Below are 22,676 nucleotides of genomic sequence, written 5' to 3'. Positions count from 1 at the left end.
GCATGCTTTGATGCATCAGACTTGTTTAGTGCATGTGATTGTTTCTTTCAACTGCAGGGATTCCCAAACTTTTTGCCTGCAAGACCCCATTTTGAGACTTACTGTTTCCTGTGACCCTAGACAAAAACAAAGCAACATAGTGACCACAGGATCTAAGGAATTTACACATTAAGTATGTTATTTAGTGCTCTCTAATGTGACACATGGGCTAGTATGTTGCGACACAGCTTCTCAAAGTTGGGCGGCTTTGAGACATTGCACATTTAATCTCCAATGTGACATCAGTGGTAGATTGATACAGAGAGTTGATTGACACATGTGGGATGAATCCAGCCTCATAGAAATACATGCTCACAAATGGTACTATTGGTTTCAAGGCGTATGTTGATAGTGCAGGATATTCATTCTTGACAGTGAACCAGAGCTCTGAGATCATAAGCTGGGCATATGTTCCTCGCAAGAAGCAATCCCAGGACATTTCAATGAGCTATTCAGTTTCAGCTGCTGGCAATTCTATGGCATTAGGCTTGCATAGAAGGGAGTTTCGCACCCACTTTATCATGTCCCAGTCAGGGAAAAAGGATGCAAACTGTTCCCCCATCTGGCTGAGATGCTCAGCCATCACCTGTGTGGGAGGCTGAATAATTTTATTGTCAACCAGGAACTTGCAAAGCTGCGGGAAGAATTCATAGTTTGTCTTCAATAGATTATTCTTCCAGAAAACACTTTTCTTCATGAATGCTGTGATTCAGTCACTCAGCTGAAGCATGTGGGTGTTCTTTCCTTGCAGACCCGTATCCAGTTCGTTCAGTTTCCCATATATGTCAGTGACATAGGCAAGAAAGCACACCTTCCTTTGGTCACATAGAAAGCCAGTGAATTCACTCTTTGTGCAGTCCATTGCACAGGCATGCAACTGATCTCTCGGTTCAAAAAATCACCCCGGTGTTTTTCCTTTTGATAGCCAACGAGCTTCAGGGTGGAACAACAACATGTAATGATCGGACACCGTGTCTTCATGCAGTTTTGCAAACAGACACATGTGTAGAGGCTAAGACCTAATGTAGTTCACAGTAGACAAGGCCTGCTGCAAAACTTCACCTAGCTCTGGACTCAGAGCTTTAAAAGCCAGCTGGTCTCCGTGAATCATGCAGTGAGCTTACACAGCACACAGAGCAACTTTCTTTACCAAGGCACATACACCTGTTTTGTGGCCTGCCATACAGGGAGGGAGCTCCATCTGTACAAAAGCCTACCACGCGATCACATGGGATGTTTTTCTATTGCATGTAGCTGTGTAGCACATCCAGCATTCCTTGTGCCATCCTGTGTCCAAGAGGCAGGATACAGAACAGAATGTCTCAGAGAATTGCATTTGTGTATTTCACAAAGCCAAGAAATGTGCATCACAATCCTCAGTGCTCACATCAACCTGAAGAGCAAAAGCATACATGTTTGGCAGATGCTCCACCAGTGTGTTTTCCTGGTCTGCTGTTATTGCCTTAATCCTTTGCTTCACTGTATTGTTTGAGAGTGATATGACTTTGAGTTTGTTTGCCTCAGTTTCCCCATACATTATCTTCACCATATAAATTGCAGCTGGCAAAATTAAAGTCTCTCCAATTGTGTGAGGTTCCTTGGCTTACTGAATGCAGTCATTCACCTGAAATGATGTCTTTTGACTGTGGTCAGAGACGGACATGGATCTCTTGAATTGCACTTGTTGTCGATGCAAAAGTTTTTCTTTCCAGCGCTGGAAAAATGACCTTGGTTTCCATGTGTGTTCCCTGTGAATGGTTATGAGGCATCCTGCTTTAGCTAGATAACACTGTGCGTCATAGCAGGCATTATGGCTTTTCTTTGTTCTTGACGAAAACACTGGTGAATCCATACTCCAAGAAAGTCTCATCAGATTTGCAAGCATGTTTCTTGCACTATTGTTTTCTATTCAGAACTGCATCACTAGACTCTTTGCTGGAGGTTGAAGCAGATGCACTGTGTAAAAATGAGTCCATTGTGCCTCTTATCACAAATCAGAAAGAGGAATTCACTTGTAAGCAAGTGAGACTAGGACTTAGGAAGACCCTGTGTGGTGATAGTAGGACAGCGCAGAAATAGTGATGTGCACTCGTTCTTTATTGCATGCCAGCAGAGTATTCAGGGTGGCATAAAAGAAGACATGGGCTCCGCCTTAAGGAGCTTACAAGCCGCTGCAGATTCCCATCTCAGAAAAGGCTAGCACAGGCTACCAGCTCAAGCAGAGAGGATGCTATGCTAAGACTGCTGTCTACAGATAAGGATCTTCTGGATTCAAGTCTCTCAACTAGTTGCTTGCACCGCCGGATGGTGCAAATGATAAAACAGCATCCGTACAGCCAACATGTCCTCACCTGTTCCACAAATGCCAGGAGGCTGACATTTTACAAAATGGTGGTCTCTGCACAGCATAACCTTGTGCATACCACTAGATCAAAATGGTGGCCTTCTGGCACGGCACTTGTGGAGAAGTTTTGGGCATGTTCTGGGGCAGACCCCATCACCTTGCAGGCCCGATCTGGCCTGTGGGGTTGCAGGTCCAATCTGCTAATGGTGGAGCCCCATTTGGGGTCATGACTCATAGTTTGGGAACTGCTGCTCTACTTGCTGGCCAAGTAAGTTTTTAAGAGCCTGTTATTTACTGACAGTGATTGGAGTTTAGCTCAAGGGATAGAGGGGCTGTAGTTTGGCTTCTGAAGGTCCTGAGCCTGTTCTCTAAGACGGCTGTCTTCATATATGTAGCCAAAATTTGTTAGATCTGTATATGTTTTCTGTGGGAAACCAGTAAGTGCGGAAAGGAATTTAGTGAGAACTTCCATTGGAAGCTAAGTGTCACCTCAGTGTCCTCAAACGAAGCTTGCCAGCAAACTGCGAAAGGACGAAATCCTGGGAAACTGCCAAAATCGAGCCAGGGCATAACACAACTCTGCATAGTCTATATATGTTGAAAAAATCTGCTGATAATAAGTACGTAATAGTTTGTTTCTTGAAGCAACTTTATTATGGTCTATCTTCTATGGGAAAAATTATCCCAGGTTTATGGAGCAGCAGCTATACAGTGCTTTTGATAACTGTAGCTGAGGTTCCTTCAGTGGAAATCAATGTCTGAAAGGCTGTCATATGAAACACGGTGGTCAGAGTGGATTTAAATACAGCTGTCATTTCCATGCTAGTGAGAAGTGGAGCTGCAGGAAAGTCAATATGCTCTGTAGCACTCAGTCATAAACTCAGAGAGAGCATCTCAGAAGGATGCAAATAAAGTCTGGAGTCAGATATAGCTACCATGTACAGTAGAACCTCTGTTTCGTGAACTGATTGAAGAGCTTATAAAATTGAAACTCTCAAAATGAGAGTAGATGTGGCACATAAATTAATGTATTAATCGGTCATTGATGGTTCACGTAACGAATGGTAACAAATGTATAGTGTGCCTGACTTTTATTAGTTTGGGAGTACTGCATCTCTTTTTTTGTCACCAAATTTCTCAGTCCTTTCAGACCTTTACAGGTGCTTGACTGTTAACTGAAGGATTGAAGTTACATTTGGCAGCAGAATGACAACTTCAGCAGCAAAAAAATTGTTCCTATAACAGGTTGTACATAAGATCATAAAAATCGGGATTCTACTATATTGTATTCAAGTCATCCTATAGTTCAGTTTCCTGCATCCATTACTGAAACTTCTGCTTCGCAGTACATCAGCTGGACACACTTGTTAACTCCTATTTAACAACAGGGTTTGAAACATCAGTATAAAAAAGAAACTCTGGTGAAACCTTTGAGTCATTGAAGCAGTTGTAATTTGTGTGATTAAATGTTATCAACTAGTTTTTATGTATTTTGTTCAGAAACAATGTTAAGGAAAATATACTCATTGCAGTGATTTTACAATTCTAAATTTTTAGAGTGTGAAAATGTTCAACTTGCTAAAAGGATAACTTTTAACCTCACTCCAAAATCAAGCATGTGGACAAAAGAATGAGCAAAACTCTGTTTCTAGTTTTGACAATAAACTTACTTCTTTAGTTTAATAATTCTTATTGCATACAATTGGGAATTCGCTGTCTAACTTGCACTGAAAGTAACTGCTATGGCCCATTTGGAAAACAGTCACTTTATTATATTATGCAAAACGTGTGTAATGTATATTGCTTCCTCTGCTCTCCAGTATATTTTTTTTAACCGATTTAGTTAAACTGGTGGAAAGTCTTATGTGCCCGCATTCAAAATTGATTTGAACCTGTCTTATGTCAATTTAGCTTAAGCTTATAAATAATCATTTTAGGATAAAGTGAACCCCACATAGGGGTTTAATACAATCAGGTTTGAAACCCATTTTAGTTAAACCAGTGTAACTATGTGTAGACAAGGCCTAACAGCAAAAAATGATTCCAAAGGGGCTGTTCCTTCAGCCAAGGCTGCCAGAAGGAATAATGTTCTCATCCTGCTCTCCACTTCCTTGTCCGTTGTCCCCCTCCCCCCCTGCTCAGCCCTGGAACATCCATTTTCTCGAGTGGGGGTCCAAGTGGAGCAGGAGTAGAGGTGGCTTGCTAGGCCAATCCTCAGCTGTTCCCTTAAAATAACTTTAAGGCCCACTGTGCCCCACTTGAGGGACTGAGGATCTGGCCCTGTCTGATGTGTCTGTGTGTATATATAGATATATGAGTGTGTATAGAGAGTGAGAATGCTTGTGTGTAGTGCTCATTAAGTTTGTAGTTACACATTTTGGGGGATTATTTTAGAAATCAAAGGCCAAGTTCAGAGTGCAATAAGCAAGTGCAATTTCCATGAAACTCTCTGGGACAAATTTAGCAGTGGCATGAATCGTGGTGTTACGCATGTGTTGTAAGGTAGTCAGGAAATGGGTGTTAAAGGTAAAGGAGAATACTTGGCACCGAGTTAGCTTTCAGTGTACAGTGAGTGTAGATCATATACAAATCTTGTAAAGGGAGTTTGCTTTATCATACAATGAATGCCTGACCAGACCAATTAATACAGCTTTACTGCTTACACTCATTTTCTAGATAAATTATAGTCAACATCTAACAATTTAAGTCACTGTTCAGTCTGTCCCCTTAGGACCTCTCGTAGCATATCGTTAGTTGTTTTTGATAAATCCTTAGCATGCCGCCTTTTTCCAGTTGGGTAATGCTGAAGTGCCAGTGTAAGTGAACTCAAGTGCCCCATTCATTTAGCAAGAAGATGTTAAGATAGAATTGTGTGTGTTTTTTTTTATAAGTAATAGTTTAGTGCTCGTTATGTGATCGGAATAAAACTTGGTACATTTTGTGATAATCTGTAGAAGTATTCTGTCTGCTTGTGTTTGTAGGCTTGATTATCTCTGCCACAGTAAGAAGTTAAGGGATGTCGTTCAGAGAGGTCTGTTGCCCTCTGCAGAAATGATCACAGTCTTGAGTCAGGAATTTGGGATTCCCCTAACTAAGGAGGATTTGTTTATTCAAAGACCTCGTCTGCCCTCAGTTTCCTCATTTGCTTTGCAAAAATCCAGAAAAGTTCCCACAAAACGAGGAGCAATGCATTCTTTACTGGATAACCACAATGAAAAATACATTCAGTGTAAAAAGGAAATGGAAGATAAAATGCAGCATTACAAAGACCACATCCAGGTGAGTTGTGTGGGATGTAGAACTATCTGTACTTGAAGCAATACTAATAGTCACAATAATGCATCACTTTAATTCCCCCTGCCCCCTCCAGAACTATAGTCTTTTAGAATTGGAAACATTTAATAAAGCCATCCGTGGACAAGATCAGCAGTGTTTTATCTACTGCACAAGCTGTAGTGCAGAACTGACTGCTCATCAGGGGATGGGGAGGGGAAGCCTAGTGGTTACAGATGAAGAGAGCATACATGAAAGCAAAGAGGGAGGTGGGTTAACTATTTAATAGCATTCTTATTCTATCTTGGGCTGGTCCCTTCCCTTCCTTGCCTTTTTCTTTCCTACAAGCACTCTGCCCTTTCATGTTGTTCCTTGTTCTTGCCTCAGCTTCTAATCCAGGCTTCAGGTACCTTAGGACAGGCAAACCTACCATGCACAAATGATGTAACATTTACTGTCTCTTCTTGCCCTTAGTGGAGGAAGAGACGCAGGTGCTTTGTGCCAACCAGCTGTTTTTAGCTAGCAGTTGAAATAATACTCACTACCACCTGAGAATAGCTGAAAGACACACGCAGTGAAGCACGGAGCCCCATGCATGTAGTTAGGGAAGGGATGCAGAACTTCTGGCTCTTCTTGCCATGGTGGGAAACAGCCCCTCTCCACATACTGCCTGAGAAGAAAGCAGGCTGAGCCTAATGCCATGTCTACACTACAAAATTGTGTCGACCTAAGTTCTGTTGGCATACAGCTGCTGCAGTTATAAAATCACTTGTGTGTGCACATTCTTAGCTCCTTGTGTCGGTGATGCATGTCCTCACCAGGAGCATTTGTACCGATTGTACTGTCAGTGAGGGGCATTGTGAGATGGCTCCTGAAAGCCAGTAACTGTTGATATAAGCAATGCAGTGCCTACGCTGACACTGTGTTGACCTAATTACATTGACCGTGACTCTGCGCCACTCGAGGTGGTGTTATTAAATCAGTGTAGAGAGGCACTTTGTCAGCAGGAGCCAAATTTAAGTGTAGACACTTCCACAGATAGGTCAATGCAAGGCAGCTTATGTCAACCTAACCCTGTAATGTAGACCAGGCCCAAGAGTGTTCCCAACCATCTTTGATGTCATCTGGAGAAGGTTTTCTGGAAGATCTGAGAGGCTGAGGTCATGTTATTAAGAACACATTTATTTGAGGACTAATAAGCATCCTTTGTTTGTGAGGAGTTCTTTTGAATGCATATTTCCTCTGTGTATTTTAATATAAGAGAGGTTTTCCTTGGCATGTGTGTAACGTTCCATTCCTGTTTCCCAATACCCTGCTTTGTGAGTACTCATGCTGTCAAAGTTAGAATAAGTTGGACGCTTTAGTGTTGTTTACACAGAGTCTGTTGTTGATAAAGGGCCAGTTGTGTGAGGCCAGGAGGGAAGCAGTCTCATATAAGCATCCTGGTTACATGCTGCTGTAACATCACTGGGTTTGTCTACACTGCAGGGGAGAGCATCCCTCCCAGCCTGGCTAGACAGAATTGTGTTAAAAATAGCAGAGTGGATGTTGCAGGACTGATGGGGGTTTGGGCCTAGGTACGTGAGCTCAGAAGCATTTGACCCTGGGTCAAGCTAACATGAGTCTGTCTAGCCGGGTGGGGATGCACTGTCCCAGCTGCAGAAGGGACATACCCATAGAAGGATCAGAGAGCCTAGCCCTGAGTACTATGTACAAATGATATAAGGGGTTATTTTATTGTCTGTGTAAAATATGCAGCTTTCCCTGTAGAAGTACATAACCAGTTCCCATTCTGTAGTTTTTGGGTCTGCAGTGGAGAAGTCTGACAGAGAGGTCTGCTACAGAAAAACAGGAACGTTCCTTCTTATTTGTAGGCTAATGTTGACTTTCAACTTTTCTTACAAAACAAACATTTTGCAGCCAAATGCCTATAACATGTTAAGATTTCTTTCTAAGTCAACACAGGATGGTAAGTCATGTAAACACAATCTATGTTCATTTGTGCTAGCACCTGAGGGGCACATTATTTCCTCAAAGACCACAAAGGGTCCCAGTATGGCTATCTCAAATCAATGAAAAGAGCACGAGGGTATATTTATACCATGCCAGCAAGGCTGTTTGCAAAGGGACATGAGGTAGGAACTTCTTGCTTTTGGTGTTAACATAGAAGATTTGTAGAAATAAAATAATGCACTGATGGGTTTTATTTCCCTTGTCATCACATGCCCGCACACAGCCAAGCAAACGTCACCCCAGTAGCACCATTGCTTAGACCCATGTGTATGAGGTCTTGTGCTGTGGGCACTCACCTCTGAGGAACTGCCGGGACCCTGTAGAGTGCCCTCTGCACAAGCAGACTGAGTGACTAGCACCTTAGTCATCAGAAATGATGGCGTCTCAAGGCCTATTAAGGTGCCCCCTTTTGGGGCGATGGCCAATGGAGGAAGCCCTGTTGGTGTATCTGGAAGCACAGTTATTTTATCATGCACGTTAAACTTCCTTACACTAAACTGCTGTGTAACTTTTCTGTTCAGACTAACATTGATGCCGTGTACCTACTCAGTAGGAAGGTGAGAAAGCCAAAGTTCAGAGCCATCAGGAGTTCTCCTGCTGACGGCAAGTCGGTCTACAACTACAGTTCTCAGCATCTGAATTCTGCAGAACGGGCAAAGATGCAACTTCGAAAGGAGCTGGCAAAGGTAAGATTGAGGCACAGTCGGTGTATAGTGGAATGTTTCGTTGTGTGTGACTGAGTAGACTTGGCTTACCAAACCCAATCCTGAGACAGAGAGGGGGCTTCAAATAGATTTAAATTAGTGCCCTTCGTATTCAAACAGTGGTTTCTAACCTTTTTACTAAGGTGACCCTCCAACTGCATTTTGTCTTTTTTTGGGACTCACCATTATGTATTCTCTCTCTCTCTTTCTTTCTCTGACATCATGTAAAGTGGGGTGAGGTGGCCCGTTATCCCCATTTCCAGCTCCCTCTTGTTCTCTGTCTCCCAGCCCTGTCCCCTTATGTGGACAGAGAATTCCAGTAGGGCTCCTGCTACACCCCTGTAAGTGAGAGCAGAAGACTGCAACAAAACAAAGCACAAAAAAGCCCTCCAGTCCGTCTCCGCCCTGGGAGAGAACTGGCCTCTCAAAGATCCTTTTATGGCTAGGGGAGCTTGCTGAAACAGACACCAAACACCACAGATTCTCCTCCTGGCAAGGCAACCAAACAATCCCAGTCTTCCCCTGTGCCAAGGTGAGTGACGCCCCCTTCTGCAGCACCGCTGGCCCCTTTCTCTTTGCAGTTGGGCTGCATTCGCTACCAGGCTGACGACTGTTCACTTGCTGGCTCTGGCCACTTCCTCTGTGCTGCTGCTGGCTGCATCCCACTCACCATGCTGCTCCCTGCTGCCCTGGCCCAGCCGAAGTGAGATCACAGAGTGGAGTGTTTCCAGGATGTGTGGGGTGGGGTATCATGGGGGCTGTGACAGGCAGCCCACCTAAACCCTTCCTGTGACCCACTGAATGCTTGGGACCCAGACTCTGTTGAAAGGTGGAATGGGAGCATAGAATTGTATTAAATTCTCAGAGAGAGACACTCCATCAATATTACTGATTTTTGTGAAATGTTGCTCTCACACCAATTAATCCCACTGAATCAATGAAGTTCCACAGGTTTATAACTGAGACGAGAACCTGAGCTACCATAAATATATTCATGCATTTTATATACGTTAGGTCGTTTGAAAAGATGTTTTGCTTAACTCTACATCCTTTAACACGTGTAATGTAATCAAATATTTGTGTAGGTGTGAATAATATATATAAAATCCTATTTACACCTTGTTCATCACCACCACTTAACTCCTTGGCACTAGCTGAATATATCCCCATTCAGCAGAATTTATGCTAGTATTGTCCTGATTATGCAGCCGTTGTTAAAGTTCACTATCATAGGCAAAACAGAATTCCTGGGAGATGTTTTATTAAAGTGGACATCCTGGTTCAGTAGGAAGTAAAGTACTGTAATAATATTTTATATGTATATGGTGCTTTTCATATGGAGACACTTTACAAATTACATAGATACTGCAGCAACCTCTGAGGTTAGGGGCGGGCACTGCATAGCCTTGAGGTGATGTGATACTTTACACTGAGGCATTGGGTTAAAAGTACTTCTTTAAGCTAAATAAATACATCATGTTTAATGAATTCTCTTTATCATCCACAGAGGACTAAGGTCTTATGTGTAAATCCACAAAGTTGTCTGCATTAATTTATTTTTTCATGGATTTTTTAGGATAGAAGTGACCATTGTGATTGTCTAATCTGATCTTCTGCATAACATAGGCCAGAGGACCTCATCCGATTAATTTCTGTACGAGCTGTAGTGTATCTGTGAGAAAGAGATCAGGTCTTGAACTAAAGACTTCAAATTACTGCCTTACTTTGGGGATGTAGGACTGAGTCAGATCTGCCTCTAGGAAGGCACCTCCACTTTATGGATTTTAGGAGGTCCCCTCTCTCCAGATGCGAGCTTCTTGGATCTTTCCACACAGCTCAGGTGGGTTTTAAAAAACGCGCAGTGTTGATTTAACTCTGCTCCCATTGACGTCAGTGGGAGTTTTAGTGTTGACTTGGGCAGAGTTAAAGCCAAGGCTGAGTGCCTTTGAAAATTCACTCCCTCCGGCAGATTTGAAAGTCCTACAAAAGATCATCTGCACCATTTTAAAGCACACATGTCAGTAGGTGATGTTTGGGAAGCTGAAGTTCCTCTTGTGTGGATTTCCTGAACTCCATAAAAATCAAACATACATACTTCGGGTTTCTGAGGTTTCTCATAGGTGCATAAACTGTTTTTAATAACTCCATAAATAATACCCTTTAAACCCTTCAAGATTACCAAAGGCAGCAGGTCTCATCATGACCAACAAATTAAGGGCCTGCTCCAGTTTCCACTGAAGTCAGTGCGAAGACTCTTGCTGACTTCAATGGGTATTGGATCATCCCTTAAATCAATGTGCATTAATGTCTTCCAAATTTCAGGCCTCTTTTGCCTCAGTCTTTCCAGAAAAATTCTATCTTGACATGAAATCTTCCCTATGGAATTAGAGTGGAGTGATGGTGTTTTGTAAAAGTTTGTTGGGGTGTATCAAAAGTGGGTTTACAATGGAAGCTTAACTTTAATCTTAACTATGGAGAGACCAACATTTCTAGTATGATATGGGACAAATCCTCAAGTGGTGTAAACCAGAGTAGCCATATTGAAACCAATTGAGCTATGCCAGTTTATACCAGCTGAGGATCTGGAGATGCATATAAATAAATATAAGGAACTAGAAGAGCAAATCTTTCTAATGATTCCACAATTTTTACTTTCATTATCTTTAAATCCACAGCTAGAATATAAGGTGCCACAGGACTCTTTGCTGCTTTTACAGCAAGGATAGGGATGCAAAATAAGATTCGAAAATATTTTTTGAAGTACTTCATCAGATTTTTTCAGACTGTCTGATTTGGTTACTCTCTGGCTATTTTTAGATGTAAGTAGAATGAACACAATAGATGTTGACGTTACTTTATACTTTCCAGGGCTGTGGTGATCTCCAGTAGAGGAGAACTCATGTTATCATATAACATTTGTCGTTCTAGAAACCAGAGAGGAGATTCGCTTATTGCCACGAATACCTGTCAGCCATGTTTGATCCTGTGGATTTGGACTCTGTCCGGAAAGAATCTATTGCAAAATCCAAGAATTTGTGGGTATCGCCAAGGGGGTTTGTATGTCCTGGATTTAAGAGTTATATTGAATCCAATCTGCACCCTCGGATGCCTGATGAGACACGTTTGAAGGAGTTAACTGAGGTAATCTAGAAACTTAAAGTAGGAAACCCCAGAAAGTTGTTTTCTCGTATCAAACATAGTAACAAGGACAGGAGACTCAGAAAAGGGAAGATTGTCTTACAGGGTTTTTTTTGGAGAGGGCTCAGTCCAGCCTCTACTTCTGTGTAGTTGGGGTGAACATCTGCATGCACAATTAAGATTCTGTCACTTGCATGCACTTTTCTCCCATTTGTCTGTAAACCTTCTGCCCCTCTGAGTTGGCAGCAACAAGGGCCAGGTTCAGTATCCAGGGGTTCCGTTTCAGTAACGCAATGCAAAACCGGCTTGAGCCCCCACCCAGTGACATGGGACAATTACATACAACCCCCCTGAGTGCCTCTAGGAGGCAATACTTCCCCTCTTGCAGGCACGGAGTCTGAGTGTAGCAAAATCCTTTTAATGAAGGAGGGAAACAATGCGGCATCATGTTGGGGAAACACCACAAACAGGATTCATAACACAAACCATGAGCAAATGACCCACCTCCAAGTAAGTTTTGGCAGTGTCCTTTTCCCCATAGGGTCTTAAGTCCAATCACCCCAACGTCCAACAACCCAAAAGTCTCTGTCCCTGTTCAGTGCCACCCCAGAGTTCAAAAGTTTATCTGCAAAGTTTTACATACACACCCCAGCCTGTGTGTAAATGGGAGCGGGCAGGCACACGGGGTGTTAAGGGGCACCTTACGTGGTCCGAGGCCGACTGCCCCGCCTCTCCGTGGAGTTCTGCTGCAGCCTTCACCACGAACAGCTCTGCTCCACCAACTGCTCCGTGAGCCGCTCCAGCCGTCCCTGCAAACTGCTCCACTCCACTCGCTGTTCCATGGACCGCTCCAACTGTCCCACAAACTGTTCCACTTTGCTTGCTGTTCCAGGGGCCACTCCAACCATCCTGCAAACTGCTCTGCTCTGCCAGCTGCTTAGCAATAGATCTTCAGGCTCCCCCACTAGTTAACACAGCACTCAGTGATCTTAGCTTAGTGATTTCAGCTCTCAGTGATTTCAGCTTGTAGCAGTGGAGCCCCAGTGCTGGTGCACCATTGGCCCAAAGTGAATTCAGCTCAGCAGCCTCTAGCTAGACTCCTAATAGAATCAAAATTAGCTCTGCTATTCAACAGTGGAGAAAGTGCAATTTGGTATTCCAGGCCCTCAAAGAGGGCCCATACCATCAGGTACACATACCTATCCCCAACCTCTCTCAATTCAATGGGTTTTGGAACCCATGTCCCTTGTCTAGCGAGTGCTACTTAGTTGGTGGTGAGACCCTCTGTCATAAAACAGTTTCATAGTCCTTCATTCACATAATCAGGGTAACAACACTTTATTCCTCCTGCCCCAATAACAGAGAAACTGGGGATCCTGACGTGCCGCCCCAAGCACCTGCTTGCTGAGCTAGTGCCTGGAGCCGGCCCTGTGTAGTACACTGTATAAATACAGCTTGAGGTTAGAGGGAAAATGCTTTTATTCCCCCAACGTGACACCAATGTTGTTAACATACTGCAGTTCTGTTGGTTGAAATGTCTGAGCCTCTATCTTGGGTCTTGTTTAAAACCAGATACAGAGTGGTCCTGCATCTACTCTTCACTGAGCCAAACTCATTTGCCTGTGAACTGCAGAAGTTCTTTCATTAGAAATACAATATATATAAAATAAAGACAAGTAGCTAAAATGTCTGGGTGTGGCTGTGTGTTTGTACTTTTTCAAAGGGCTGGGTTTCATAGCAGAATGGTGATGTATTTGTTAATCTGGTTAGATAAACCATCAGTAGTCCACAGAGTGTGCCACGCTCTCCTTTTGAAAGTGTAGCCACACGAAACTAAAACTCCTTTTATCCAATGTGAGCAAATAGCTGCCTGCCAAGAAATTATTTTGGAGAAAAATTATTAGCTGTTAAAGCTGCTAAATGTAAAATGTCCCAGGTGTTCCCTTTCCCATAGAGCTCTGTGTGGCTTTCTTTTGTCTCTCTCGTTTGTGTTTCCATCCATTACTGTAACTTGTATGACCGTACTGCTTAGGAGACCTAGTCATGGACCAGAGCCCTGTTGTGTTCTTCCTTTTTAACGTTCACTGCTTCTGTGTCTTCCAGCTTCTGTATATTTTCTTTCTCTGCCATTTTGCTTTTTTCTACATTTATCTTTTGCCTGTTTCCCTTCCCTGCCTGCCATTTATTTCTCTTTTTTCCCCCTTTCTCCCCCTCTATGCCTGTTTGTTCCTATTCCTCTGATATCGCCCCCTCGTTCTATATTCTTCGCTGGTCTTTATAGTTTCACTTTCCCCTTTCCTTAGCATTTTACTGGACTGTCAGCTAGACCAGTTCACTCATCCCTGGTCTGCACAGTCTTACCCAGCCTGCAGCACTGTATAAATGAAAAGTGAGCATGCGGTCAAATAAAATGCATGCGCATTATTTGGGTTTGGTGGGATGGGAACAAAAGGAATAGAAGGAGATTTCATGTAGGATCATTGGATCCTAACAAATTAATTGAACACACCAAGTGTGGAACAAAGTCAATGCTCGTTTTAAGTTTTCATCTGGATTACAGTGCTTCTGAAATAAAACAGGTAATATGAGTGTTCTGCTGATCGGCACTGTTGGAGAATGTGCCTTCTCGTGGAGGCGCAAAGAAGCGCCACTTATTAGGGGCAACAGCAGCCATCCAATACAATGCAGCTGTCAGCACCTCTTACTGGAGAGATTAAATAAACAGCAAGGCAGCTGACCAGCATGAGACAAAAAATGCCAAGCTGAAAGAAAGTGGATTACAGGCTCCTAATGCAGAAACAGCAGCTGATGGGCCCAAGAACCAGTGAACCAAAAGGAAGGGGAGAAGAGCACAATGCTTGATGTGGGAGCAAGAGTCATCTGGGACATTGTATTGCCCTTACTGCTGGGATGAAGAGGTGAAGGCAGCTGATCAGCCCAGCATAAGTGACGCTAACTCCAGCATGACAGCGCCAACAGAAAGAAAAGGGGAAGCCAGTTCGCCATACTCAAACAGCAGCCGCTTAGGGCACAACATCTATCTCAGTATTGAGTCACGATGATGGATAGTGGCTTGCTGAATTTATTATTCATGTCTCCTGAAAAGTAGAGTGAAGATGCAAAGCCAGTAGAATCCATTGTGAGAGAGCCTGATTTCGGTATGGTGCTGCTTCCACCACTTACTGTGGATTCATCCCTTTTGGTTTTTTTTTCTTCTCAAAAGCTGAATTTAACCAGAGCATCTTGGAATGTCATCTTCAGAGAAGCTAAACCAGCTGGCTTCCTAAAAGATTTAATTCTGGTTCTTGTGCTCACTCAAGTGTCATCTTGTTCCAGAGCACAGGTGAAACTGTATGGATAGGAATGTTCTCAACTTGCAGCTTAGAAAAGAGCTGTCCCTCTTGGAGGAATACAACTCCCATTTCAGCTAGGGGAATTTTAAAAAAAGACAGTATCTGGATTTATTTACAAAAATTGGCCTCAGTCTTGGATCTGAATGAGCCATCCCTGAGGATGTTACAGTTTCAAGAGAGCTAGGATAATGAATACTTCCCCCAGACATTCTTCGTCTCACCTGCTTCCTCAGCATGGCTGAGCTCCGGGCAAGATTTTGAATAGTGCTCTGCACTTACAGTTGGAGGCAGATTTTCAAAAAAAGCTCAGCTCTCATTAAGCTGTTAACCTAAATGAAGTGGCCAGGTTTTCAAAGTGCTCAGCACCCAACAGCTTCCACTGGGACCTGACCTTTTTCCACCAGCATCTGGTGTAAATTAGATGTCTACATTTTCTGGATCAACTGAGTGCTGTGATGAGTATTATCCAGCAAGCCAAGTACTCCAGCACCACAGCAGCCTCTTGCTGCTTGTCCTTGAGCTGTCTCTAGGACACTCCTTCACTTTTCTTTAGACCTGAGGAACTCTTTGAAATGCTGCTTAATGATGCCTGACATACCATCAAGCCTGATACAACATAGCTTTGCTTCAGTCAGAGAACAGTACAGTTTTGTGGGGATTTCACTGGTAAATAATCTCCCCTGTACCATATGTAACTATCAGTCCTTGTATGTTCTCATTGGTCCGTGCTTTGTTTTGCTACAGTATTGCTCTGTCCGTGTAATAGTTTCCCCCTTCAAAGTGTTATACAGATGTTACTAACGTTCAGGGGCGGTTCTAGCCATTTCGCCGCCCCAAGCATGGCGGCATGCCTGTGGGAAGCACACCGGAGCCGCCTGCCGCCCTCCTGGTGACCGGCAGAGCGCCCCCTGCGGCATGCTGCCCCAAGCACGTGCTTGGTGTGCTGGGGCCTGGAGCCGCCCCAGCTAACGTTAATCAAGAATGCACAGTGTCACTGCACTTCAACTGGAGGTGACAAGAGAGCTGATCCACCTTTAAACACTTTCATCTTGATACTAAAAATACTTACATTCATAATAAGCTCAAATTTCCTGCAAAATTGTGTTTTCTTCAGAAGTCAGCTTTTTTTAATCAAAGGGAAAAGAAATCCAGTTTCTCTCCCAGTCCCATCCACTTACAACTCTGTGTAGAGCTGCACACATCAAGCTAGCAGCCAGCAAATTGATTTTTCTCCACATATAGTGGGGGAGGTGGAATAGTTGCTGCTACACTGAGCCTTTTTGTGTCATGTTTCAGCCCAAAACAACAGAATTTTTTCATTGAAATGCTGACAATGTGAAATATCTCCAGGCTTTTAGAAAATCCGCTCATCTGTCAAACATCAGAGAAGTGTCTCTTCAGAAACAAGGTGATCTGAGTCTACTGCACTCTGCTTGAGGGGAGGAAACCAACCCATCCTTGAGCCTTCCCTTCATGAACATTTCACCTGTGGAAATGCCAGCTTTTGGGTCATGTCCCTCTGTTCAGCAATGCAATTCCAGTCATCTTGCCACGTCATTAGCAAGCGCTATGACATGCCTTATTCAGGATCCACTGCTTCTTTAGCAATTAAAATTGCTTTCCCAGCTAAAGTAAATCCCTCTCCCTCTTCCTTTCCCTGCCTGAAGCTGTCCCTGGGAGGTAAAGTGGTAGATTGGGGCAGGGGGTGGGGAGTTCTTTTACCATGTCAAAGTTCACCTTCTAGAAAAGAAATGGAACACTTTTCCCTCTAAACATCCCGGTGACGGGCCAGTCAAGCAGGAAAGGATTCTGAATGCCATTGTAGCATATGCTCTGCAAAACAGAAAAGTGATGCAGAGAGTGCCCTGCCCATGTTAAGAGGCCAGCAAGTGCAAGAGGTCTTCCCTCCAGCAAGTCCAAAGCAAAGGTGTAGCACTTCTCAGTCAAGGAGAAGAAGAGAAAGCCCTTTCCCCATCTTGGTTTCCCTCTCTGCTCCAGCTCTCTGACTAGAACTCCCACCTTGACTGTTGCCGTGCGCCACACTCCACCCCCATTTTCTAAATGCATGTCACTTTGAAGAGTGGCCCGGAGCCACTATTTCACTCTGCACTCCCAGCCTAACCCGTCTACCTTTCAGCTTCTGGTCCGTAGTCCTGCCTGTGATGAGAGGGGAGAGATGAACCTGCCAATTTTTGGACTTGGTTCTATACATTCCTAGTCTCATTTTAACACAAGATTGAGGCAGAGACATAGTGATTTGCTGTAAGTCACGGATGGAGTTCCTGTCAGAGCATGGTGGCCCTCTGCTCAGAGTGCTAGATCCCACCCCTCTGCTAGGTTATCACATGTGAATAAAGTGACAAGCGCATTCTTTTAACAGTACAGAGGAGGAGACACAAATTTGTAATTAGACTCTTCCTTGCGAGCTGTGTGGAAAACCGGGGTGGGTGTTAGGGAACTGCTACTGGCACTGTGTTCCATTACACACTAGAATTTCAGTAACTCGCCTATAAAATACATTTTTCCTCCATGAATCAAAAATTATAACTTGAAAGGCAACCCACAGAGAGACAATAGAGTCTCCTTTGTATTTACATATGGTACTTTTCAAACTATTACCCCAGTAATGTGACCTAATCCTAAGTACTTTTGTAACTGCTTGCTGTGGCCAGCAATATGACTGCATAAAGAGATGCAACTTTCATTTAGAAATGGCAGGAGAACATTCTGTTTGCTAACATTTTGGAGCCAGTGCTGAGTCGTGACAGATGGAGTTGGGACCAGCGTCATATAGATTTTGATCTTTACAAGAAGCCACCTGTTTACCTCCCAGCATCAGCACCTGCTACTCATCGGGCAGGTAACTGGTCCATTTTCAATAGCTAACCACCTACTTTTTTTTTCAACTTGAGTTCTAACATACACTGATAAGGATTGTTTTCAGTTGCTCTGGTCCTGAAATTATGCCTCTAGCTATAAAAGTGCACGTATTACTAACGTCCAGTGTGGTATAGGCTGACTAAGTTGGAATTCTGCAGTAAAATTGTGAGGCAACTCCTGCAAAGGGCTTTGGGCATAATGAGAGCAGTCTGGTTCTGCTGCCAAGGCATGGGGGTGAGGGTGCTGAGATCCTGCCCAGGGTACTGCAGTCACTGTGCCCATGGGCTTGTGAGCTGCAGTGGCGCTTTGCGTGCGGCACACAAGGTGTTTGAGGGAGAAACAGGCAGGGCTTGTGCATTCAGTTGTGCAGGTCCACTAGCCCTGTGCTGCAGCAGCAGCAGTGGACTGTGTCTGTGACTGGTCCCTAACCAGAGGAGGGTGGATTATTTTTGTTGCAGCATCCCAATTGAGTGCTTGGTTACTTGGCTAAAGAGCTGGCTGAAGATAGTTAGTGCATTGGTGTTAAGTGCATCTGGGGATTGGGTTGTGGCTTGACCACTGGTAGCTGTTCCTGCTGCAGGTGAGAGAGCCTGTGATTTTAAGTCTAGGCATTAAAAAAACTGCCCATCTGATGATTTTTGGGATACCACATCTTGCTCTGGGATACAGCTCTGAAGGGGGTCTGGTAGGGCGTTAACTGCTATTAATGCAGGTCTCATGTATACGGAGTTCTGTATATAACCTGTTAACGTGAAGTGAGCCACTCCAAGTGTACAGCTTGCAAACAGTGAGGCATCGTTAGTCCAAGGTTTTGCTTTAGGCTAATAGGGATCAGCTCGTAGCTGCTGCACAACTTTCATATTGTGGAACACTGTTATTGCCTCCCATGCCCAGCAGTTCTTGGCCTTAGTCCCTGAACTTGAGGGGCTGCCTTTGGACAAAGATGAGCAGTGGGGCTCTTTCAAGGCTCATTCCTCTATAAAATGGCTCTATTGGGTGGCTGACATTTTTATTTTTAGTGAATGGTGACAACTGTTTTTGTTACTTGGGCAAAGGTCAGGCAGCCAGCCCACCCTCTCCCCCCCCCCCCCACCGACCAAAACTAATGCCAGAGAAGCTGGAGGAGGTGCCCATAGAGATCCAGTTAAATCTTTTGTCTCCAACATCAGGCTACATGCTTCACTCCATACACTGGTTCTGCCACTAGCTAACTGGAAGCAGACAAGATTGGAGGCTTAAATTTGTAACTGCTTGGCCAAATTCAATACATGGCATTAAATTCTCCCCCATGTGTATCATGAACGCCACTGACACAAATACACACTGAGCAGAAAGTTTTCTTAATGTTTGTTTTGAAACATGGAATTACACTTGGATGTTTGTTTCTGTATTTTCCACATACACCATGGAAACAATTAAGACTGTTTAGAACTTGCAGAGGTGCCAGTGAGACTGACTGTGCTTGGTCAGTTCTAGTGCTGTTTTCGCCAGTGCACTACATGTATGATTAGCAATACACCTGTTATTGAAGTCCTGGGCCTATAGAGTGCTTCTCATTGTGTGATAGGTTCAGAATATGAACAATAACAAGTAGGACCAAACTTATTTTCATATCTTCTGCATGAATTTGCATCCAGATATTTGTTGGGGTGTGTGTTAGCCATTACTCTGCTGCCTGTTATGGTTTGGTACAGATGAAACCTTGTGAGGAAGGTTGTTTAGCTGTACTTGCATGCCTTTCTCTTGACTAGCAGTCCAGCCTTGCTTAAACACGTTTGCTGTCATTATTTTGTTTTTCTTTTCAGTGGACACTTGGCTGCATGAAGACTCTAGTCAGCTTCAGAAAACTGTATTTGATGACACCAAGCTGAAAGTTTACAGGTGTCCCACAGCAGCCGAGCTAACCACACGTGGCCCAAAAGCCAGTGCCCAGCTAGACAAATTACAAGGACTTCTGAAAGATGAACCAGAGAAATTCTCACTTAAGAGACCAGCCATGATCCTGCGGGTAATGTGTATTTCTCTGGGATCCTAAGGGTTGGGGTTCCTCTGGGAACAGCACCTATGAGTGCCCTGCTGATAGATAGTCTGCAGCATTTTGAAACAATAGCCGTATTTAGCTGATCAAGATATTTTGTTGACATAGATTATAATTTAAATAGTCATTGCTAGCTTTGAGGCATGTGGCCCTGCTTAGCTCAGCCTTACCACACTCTCAGAATAATTTACCAGACAGGAAAATGTTGTTAAACTTTAGTTACCCTGGGGGAGAAGGTGAATATGATTTTGGCCAGCTGGCTTAACAGCATTAAGATAAATTGTAAAGAGGCCAAAGCATTTCTAAACACCAACTCTCCCTCCATATACTCTCCTAAAAACCATTATGCAGGATGGGCTTTCTTCGCATTGTAGTGTGAGCTGACCCTGAAGAAACCACAAAGGCACTCCCAGCCCTATAAGATTCAGGGATTTGCATTAGTTGATATGAAAAGCTATATGGATGGCCTGCACCAAATTAGTCTCTTGTTGGATGAATCAGACATTTAGTGACTGCATATTAATGATTGAGTTTTAAACTTTACTCATTGTTTGTGTCAAAGTGGTGCTTCCTTTCGGTTACAAATACTTTGCAGAGAAAAAAAACAAACACAGGAACCTTCAAGATTGTTTGTTTATTACAAAGCAAAGTTAAAGCAAACATCCGCCACATCCCCACCATCCCTTTCTGATGTCGGATTGTTTTGTTGCACGACCTTTGTTTTGGATGAACACACAGCAGCATGCCTGCAGAGCCTTTTTCTTTCTCCAGTTCACACCCTCAGCTTCAACCCAAAGTCTACGTGTGCTGTAAAATGCTAGCCTTTCCCTTTCCAAAGAAAATGCAGTAAAAGTCACTCTTTTCTGCCAGTTTTCATATAGCCTTTTTTTAATGGAAAAGCTTGAACTTAGTAGGGAAGCAGAGAGATGTGAGCTCAGGTAAGGCTCTAAGGGGAAAATATGCAGCTAGAGAAACTAAGTCCCTACTTCAACTTGTAGTTTCCACCACTTTCTATTCTGGACCTTCCTCTTCTTGATTCTGTTGCCTTAGGCTGTGTCTTAGCCAGGCTAGTTGTGTATTTTTAAAAAATTTACACTGCAGCAGCCATGAGGCCATCTGCTAAGTGCATGCCCAGGACTCTTCTCTGCAAGCACTGTCATTGTTCTCATTGTTTTGCTGGGTAGGATTCCTGCCTCCTTGAAGTGTTTTTGCATCATCTTTTGAGGTCTGGGTCTGCCGCTAGAATACCAGAGCTCAGGTGCTCACTGCCTCATCATGAACCCATTTTTGTCACCGACACAGAGGAAGTAACTGACACAATACGCACTCTCATTTTCAGGCATTCCTTCCATTCTCTAAAGTGTAGTAGCTTTACTGAGTTACTTTACAGATTCTCTGTGTGATTGTTAATACGACATGCATTTTTTCTGCCCATGCAACAAAAGGTAGAGAGCAAAGAGTAGTGACAAAAACCTTGTAAGAAAGACGGTTGTGCGTTTGGTCTTGAATCCTGATGCTGCATGAGACTTTGCTGCAGTAAAATGAAAATACAACTGAGACTTGTGTCACCCAAATGCTCAGTAACTGTGCTTTCCCGATCTTGCAGCCAGCTTGTTCATAAAACAAAATAGTTTAGGCCCAGGTTTGTGATTCACAAGGCCGGACTCCTTCCTTCCTTCCACCTTTTTTTTGAAAAACTCTTGAACCTGAGCAATTATAGCAGTGTTAGCCAGAAACCAGCACCTAAAGGTTCCTAATACACAAAGGTCTCTTTGCACAAAAAGAGTGCTCATCTTATCAGCATGGAATGACTAACAAACAGCTTTTGCCCCATATACGTCAGTAGTTGCTGACAGCTTATTTCAAACTGTTTGTGTGCCTCGACTCTTTTACATACTTGGGAAACAGTGTAAGAAGAAACAGATTTTACTGACGTCATCCTTAGCATGAAAAACCTGCTTTTCTGGACTCAAATGTTGGCCCCCAGATTTTGCCCTCTTGAGCAAAAAAAAAAGTAAATAAGTTAGTTATACTAACAAACAGGGAGATCAGGATTTACTTTACTAGCATAAACATAAATGTTTGTTTATAGCGTCGGTAATCAATAAGCAAAAGTAGTACTGCCTAGGCTGAAACCTGTTTCTGCTTAATTTTATTGTACTGTCCTAGCCCATCCCAGCACTGTCAGTGTTGCAGCATATACCTGTTTGTGGCAGTTACCCAGACCTGCCCAGAAAGAGGAGCACCACCAATGGATTTGTTCCAGGTCTTGAAGACCAGCACAGCTTGAAGTGGAATGGGAATATAGTCCCCTGCCGTGACATGGAACACAGAAAGTTTGAAAAGCTGAAAGGAGCCGACTTCAAGTAAGTTTGTAGCAGCAGCTGACTTGCAGCTTAGTCAGGATGCACAGAATGGCAAGAAAGTGGCATAAGATATAGGCACTTGGGGGTACAGCACAGTAATTTTTACAGTGCATGAGAACCCAAATTCATTTAGGAAGGAAATGAGGAAAAATACAAGAAGTAACTTGGGTAAATGGAGCATTACCCTATTATCCTTCCCAACTTTGGGAAATTGCATTCTATCCCCTGCATAAGCTTTTTAATGACCCAAAGTGGTCAAGATTGTTCTCATGCTAAAAACAGCATCGCTGAGAAGAGCGTATTAGTCTGTCACTATAGTGGGGGGCTTCATTTCAGTACTAACTCTGAAGGAAATTTGTGCCTACTCCAAACTTCCTTGAGCACAACAGTTTTCCTTGGAGTTCTTCCATTCAAATATCTATTCCATGCCCACTGCTGTCACGATCACGCACTCGCTTGTGTAGGTGTGGATATGTAATGCCTGTCGGTATACAAGTATCTCTGTGTGTATGTATATACACAGCTATG

At 43.5% G+C, this 22,676-nt stretch overlaps 1 protein-coding gene and 1 long non-coding RNA gene across 4 annotated transcripts in view; both read left to right on the top strand.

Annotated features, from left to right (window-relative positions):
• LOC127053377 (uncharacterized) overlaps nt 1-22,676 on the top strand; it is a 155,866-nt gene that overhangs the window by 66,205 nt on the left and 66,985 nt on the right. The window lies entirely within an intron of this gene.
• The window catches only part of CFAP92 (cilia and flagella associated protein 92 (putative)), an 80,023-nt gene that overhangs the window by 52,618 nt on the left and 4,729 nt on the right, over nt 1-22,676 (top strand). For all 3 annotated transcript variants that reach the window (XM_050957728.1, XM_050957726.1, XM_050957725.1), the window contains 6 exons: nt 5,365-5,662; nt 8,191-8,355; nt 11,302-11,514; nt 17,574-17,724; nt 19,550-19,752; nt 21,952-22,148. In XM_050957728.1, coding sequence (XP_050813685.1) covers nt 5,365-5,662; nt 8,191-8,355; nt 11,302-11,514; nt 17,574-17,724; nt 19,550-19,752; nt 21,952-22,148 — 1,227 coding nt within the window. The remainder of the gene's footprint in view (nt 1-5,364; nt 5,663-8,190; nt 8,356-11,301; nt 11,515-17,573; nt 17,725-19,549; nt 19,753-21,951; nt 22,149-22,676) is intronic.

The sequence above is a fragment of the Gopherus flavomarginatus genome, chromosome 6 (genome assembly GCF_025201925.1).
Source record: "Gopherus flavomarginatus isolate rGopFla2 chromosome 6, rGopFla2.mat.asm, whole genome shotgun sequence".
NCBI classification, from domain to species: Eukaryota; Metazoa; Chordata; order Testudines; family Testudinidae; genus Gopherus; species Gopherus flavomarginatus.
The sequence above is the reverse complement of the archived record's forward strand: the minus strand, read 5'-3'. Positions and strand labels throughout refer to the sequence as shown.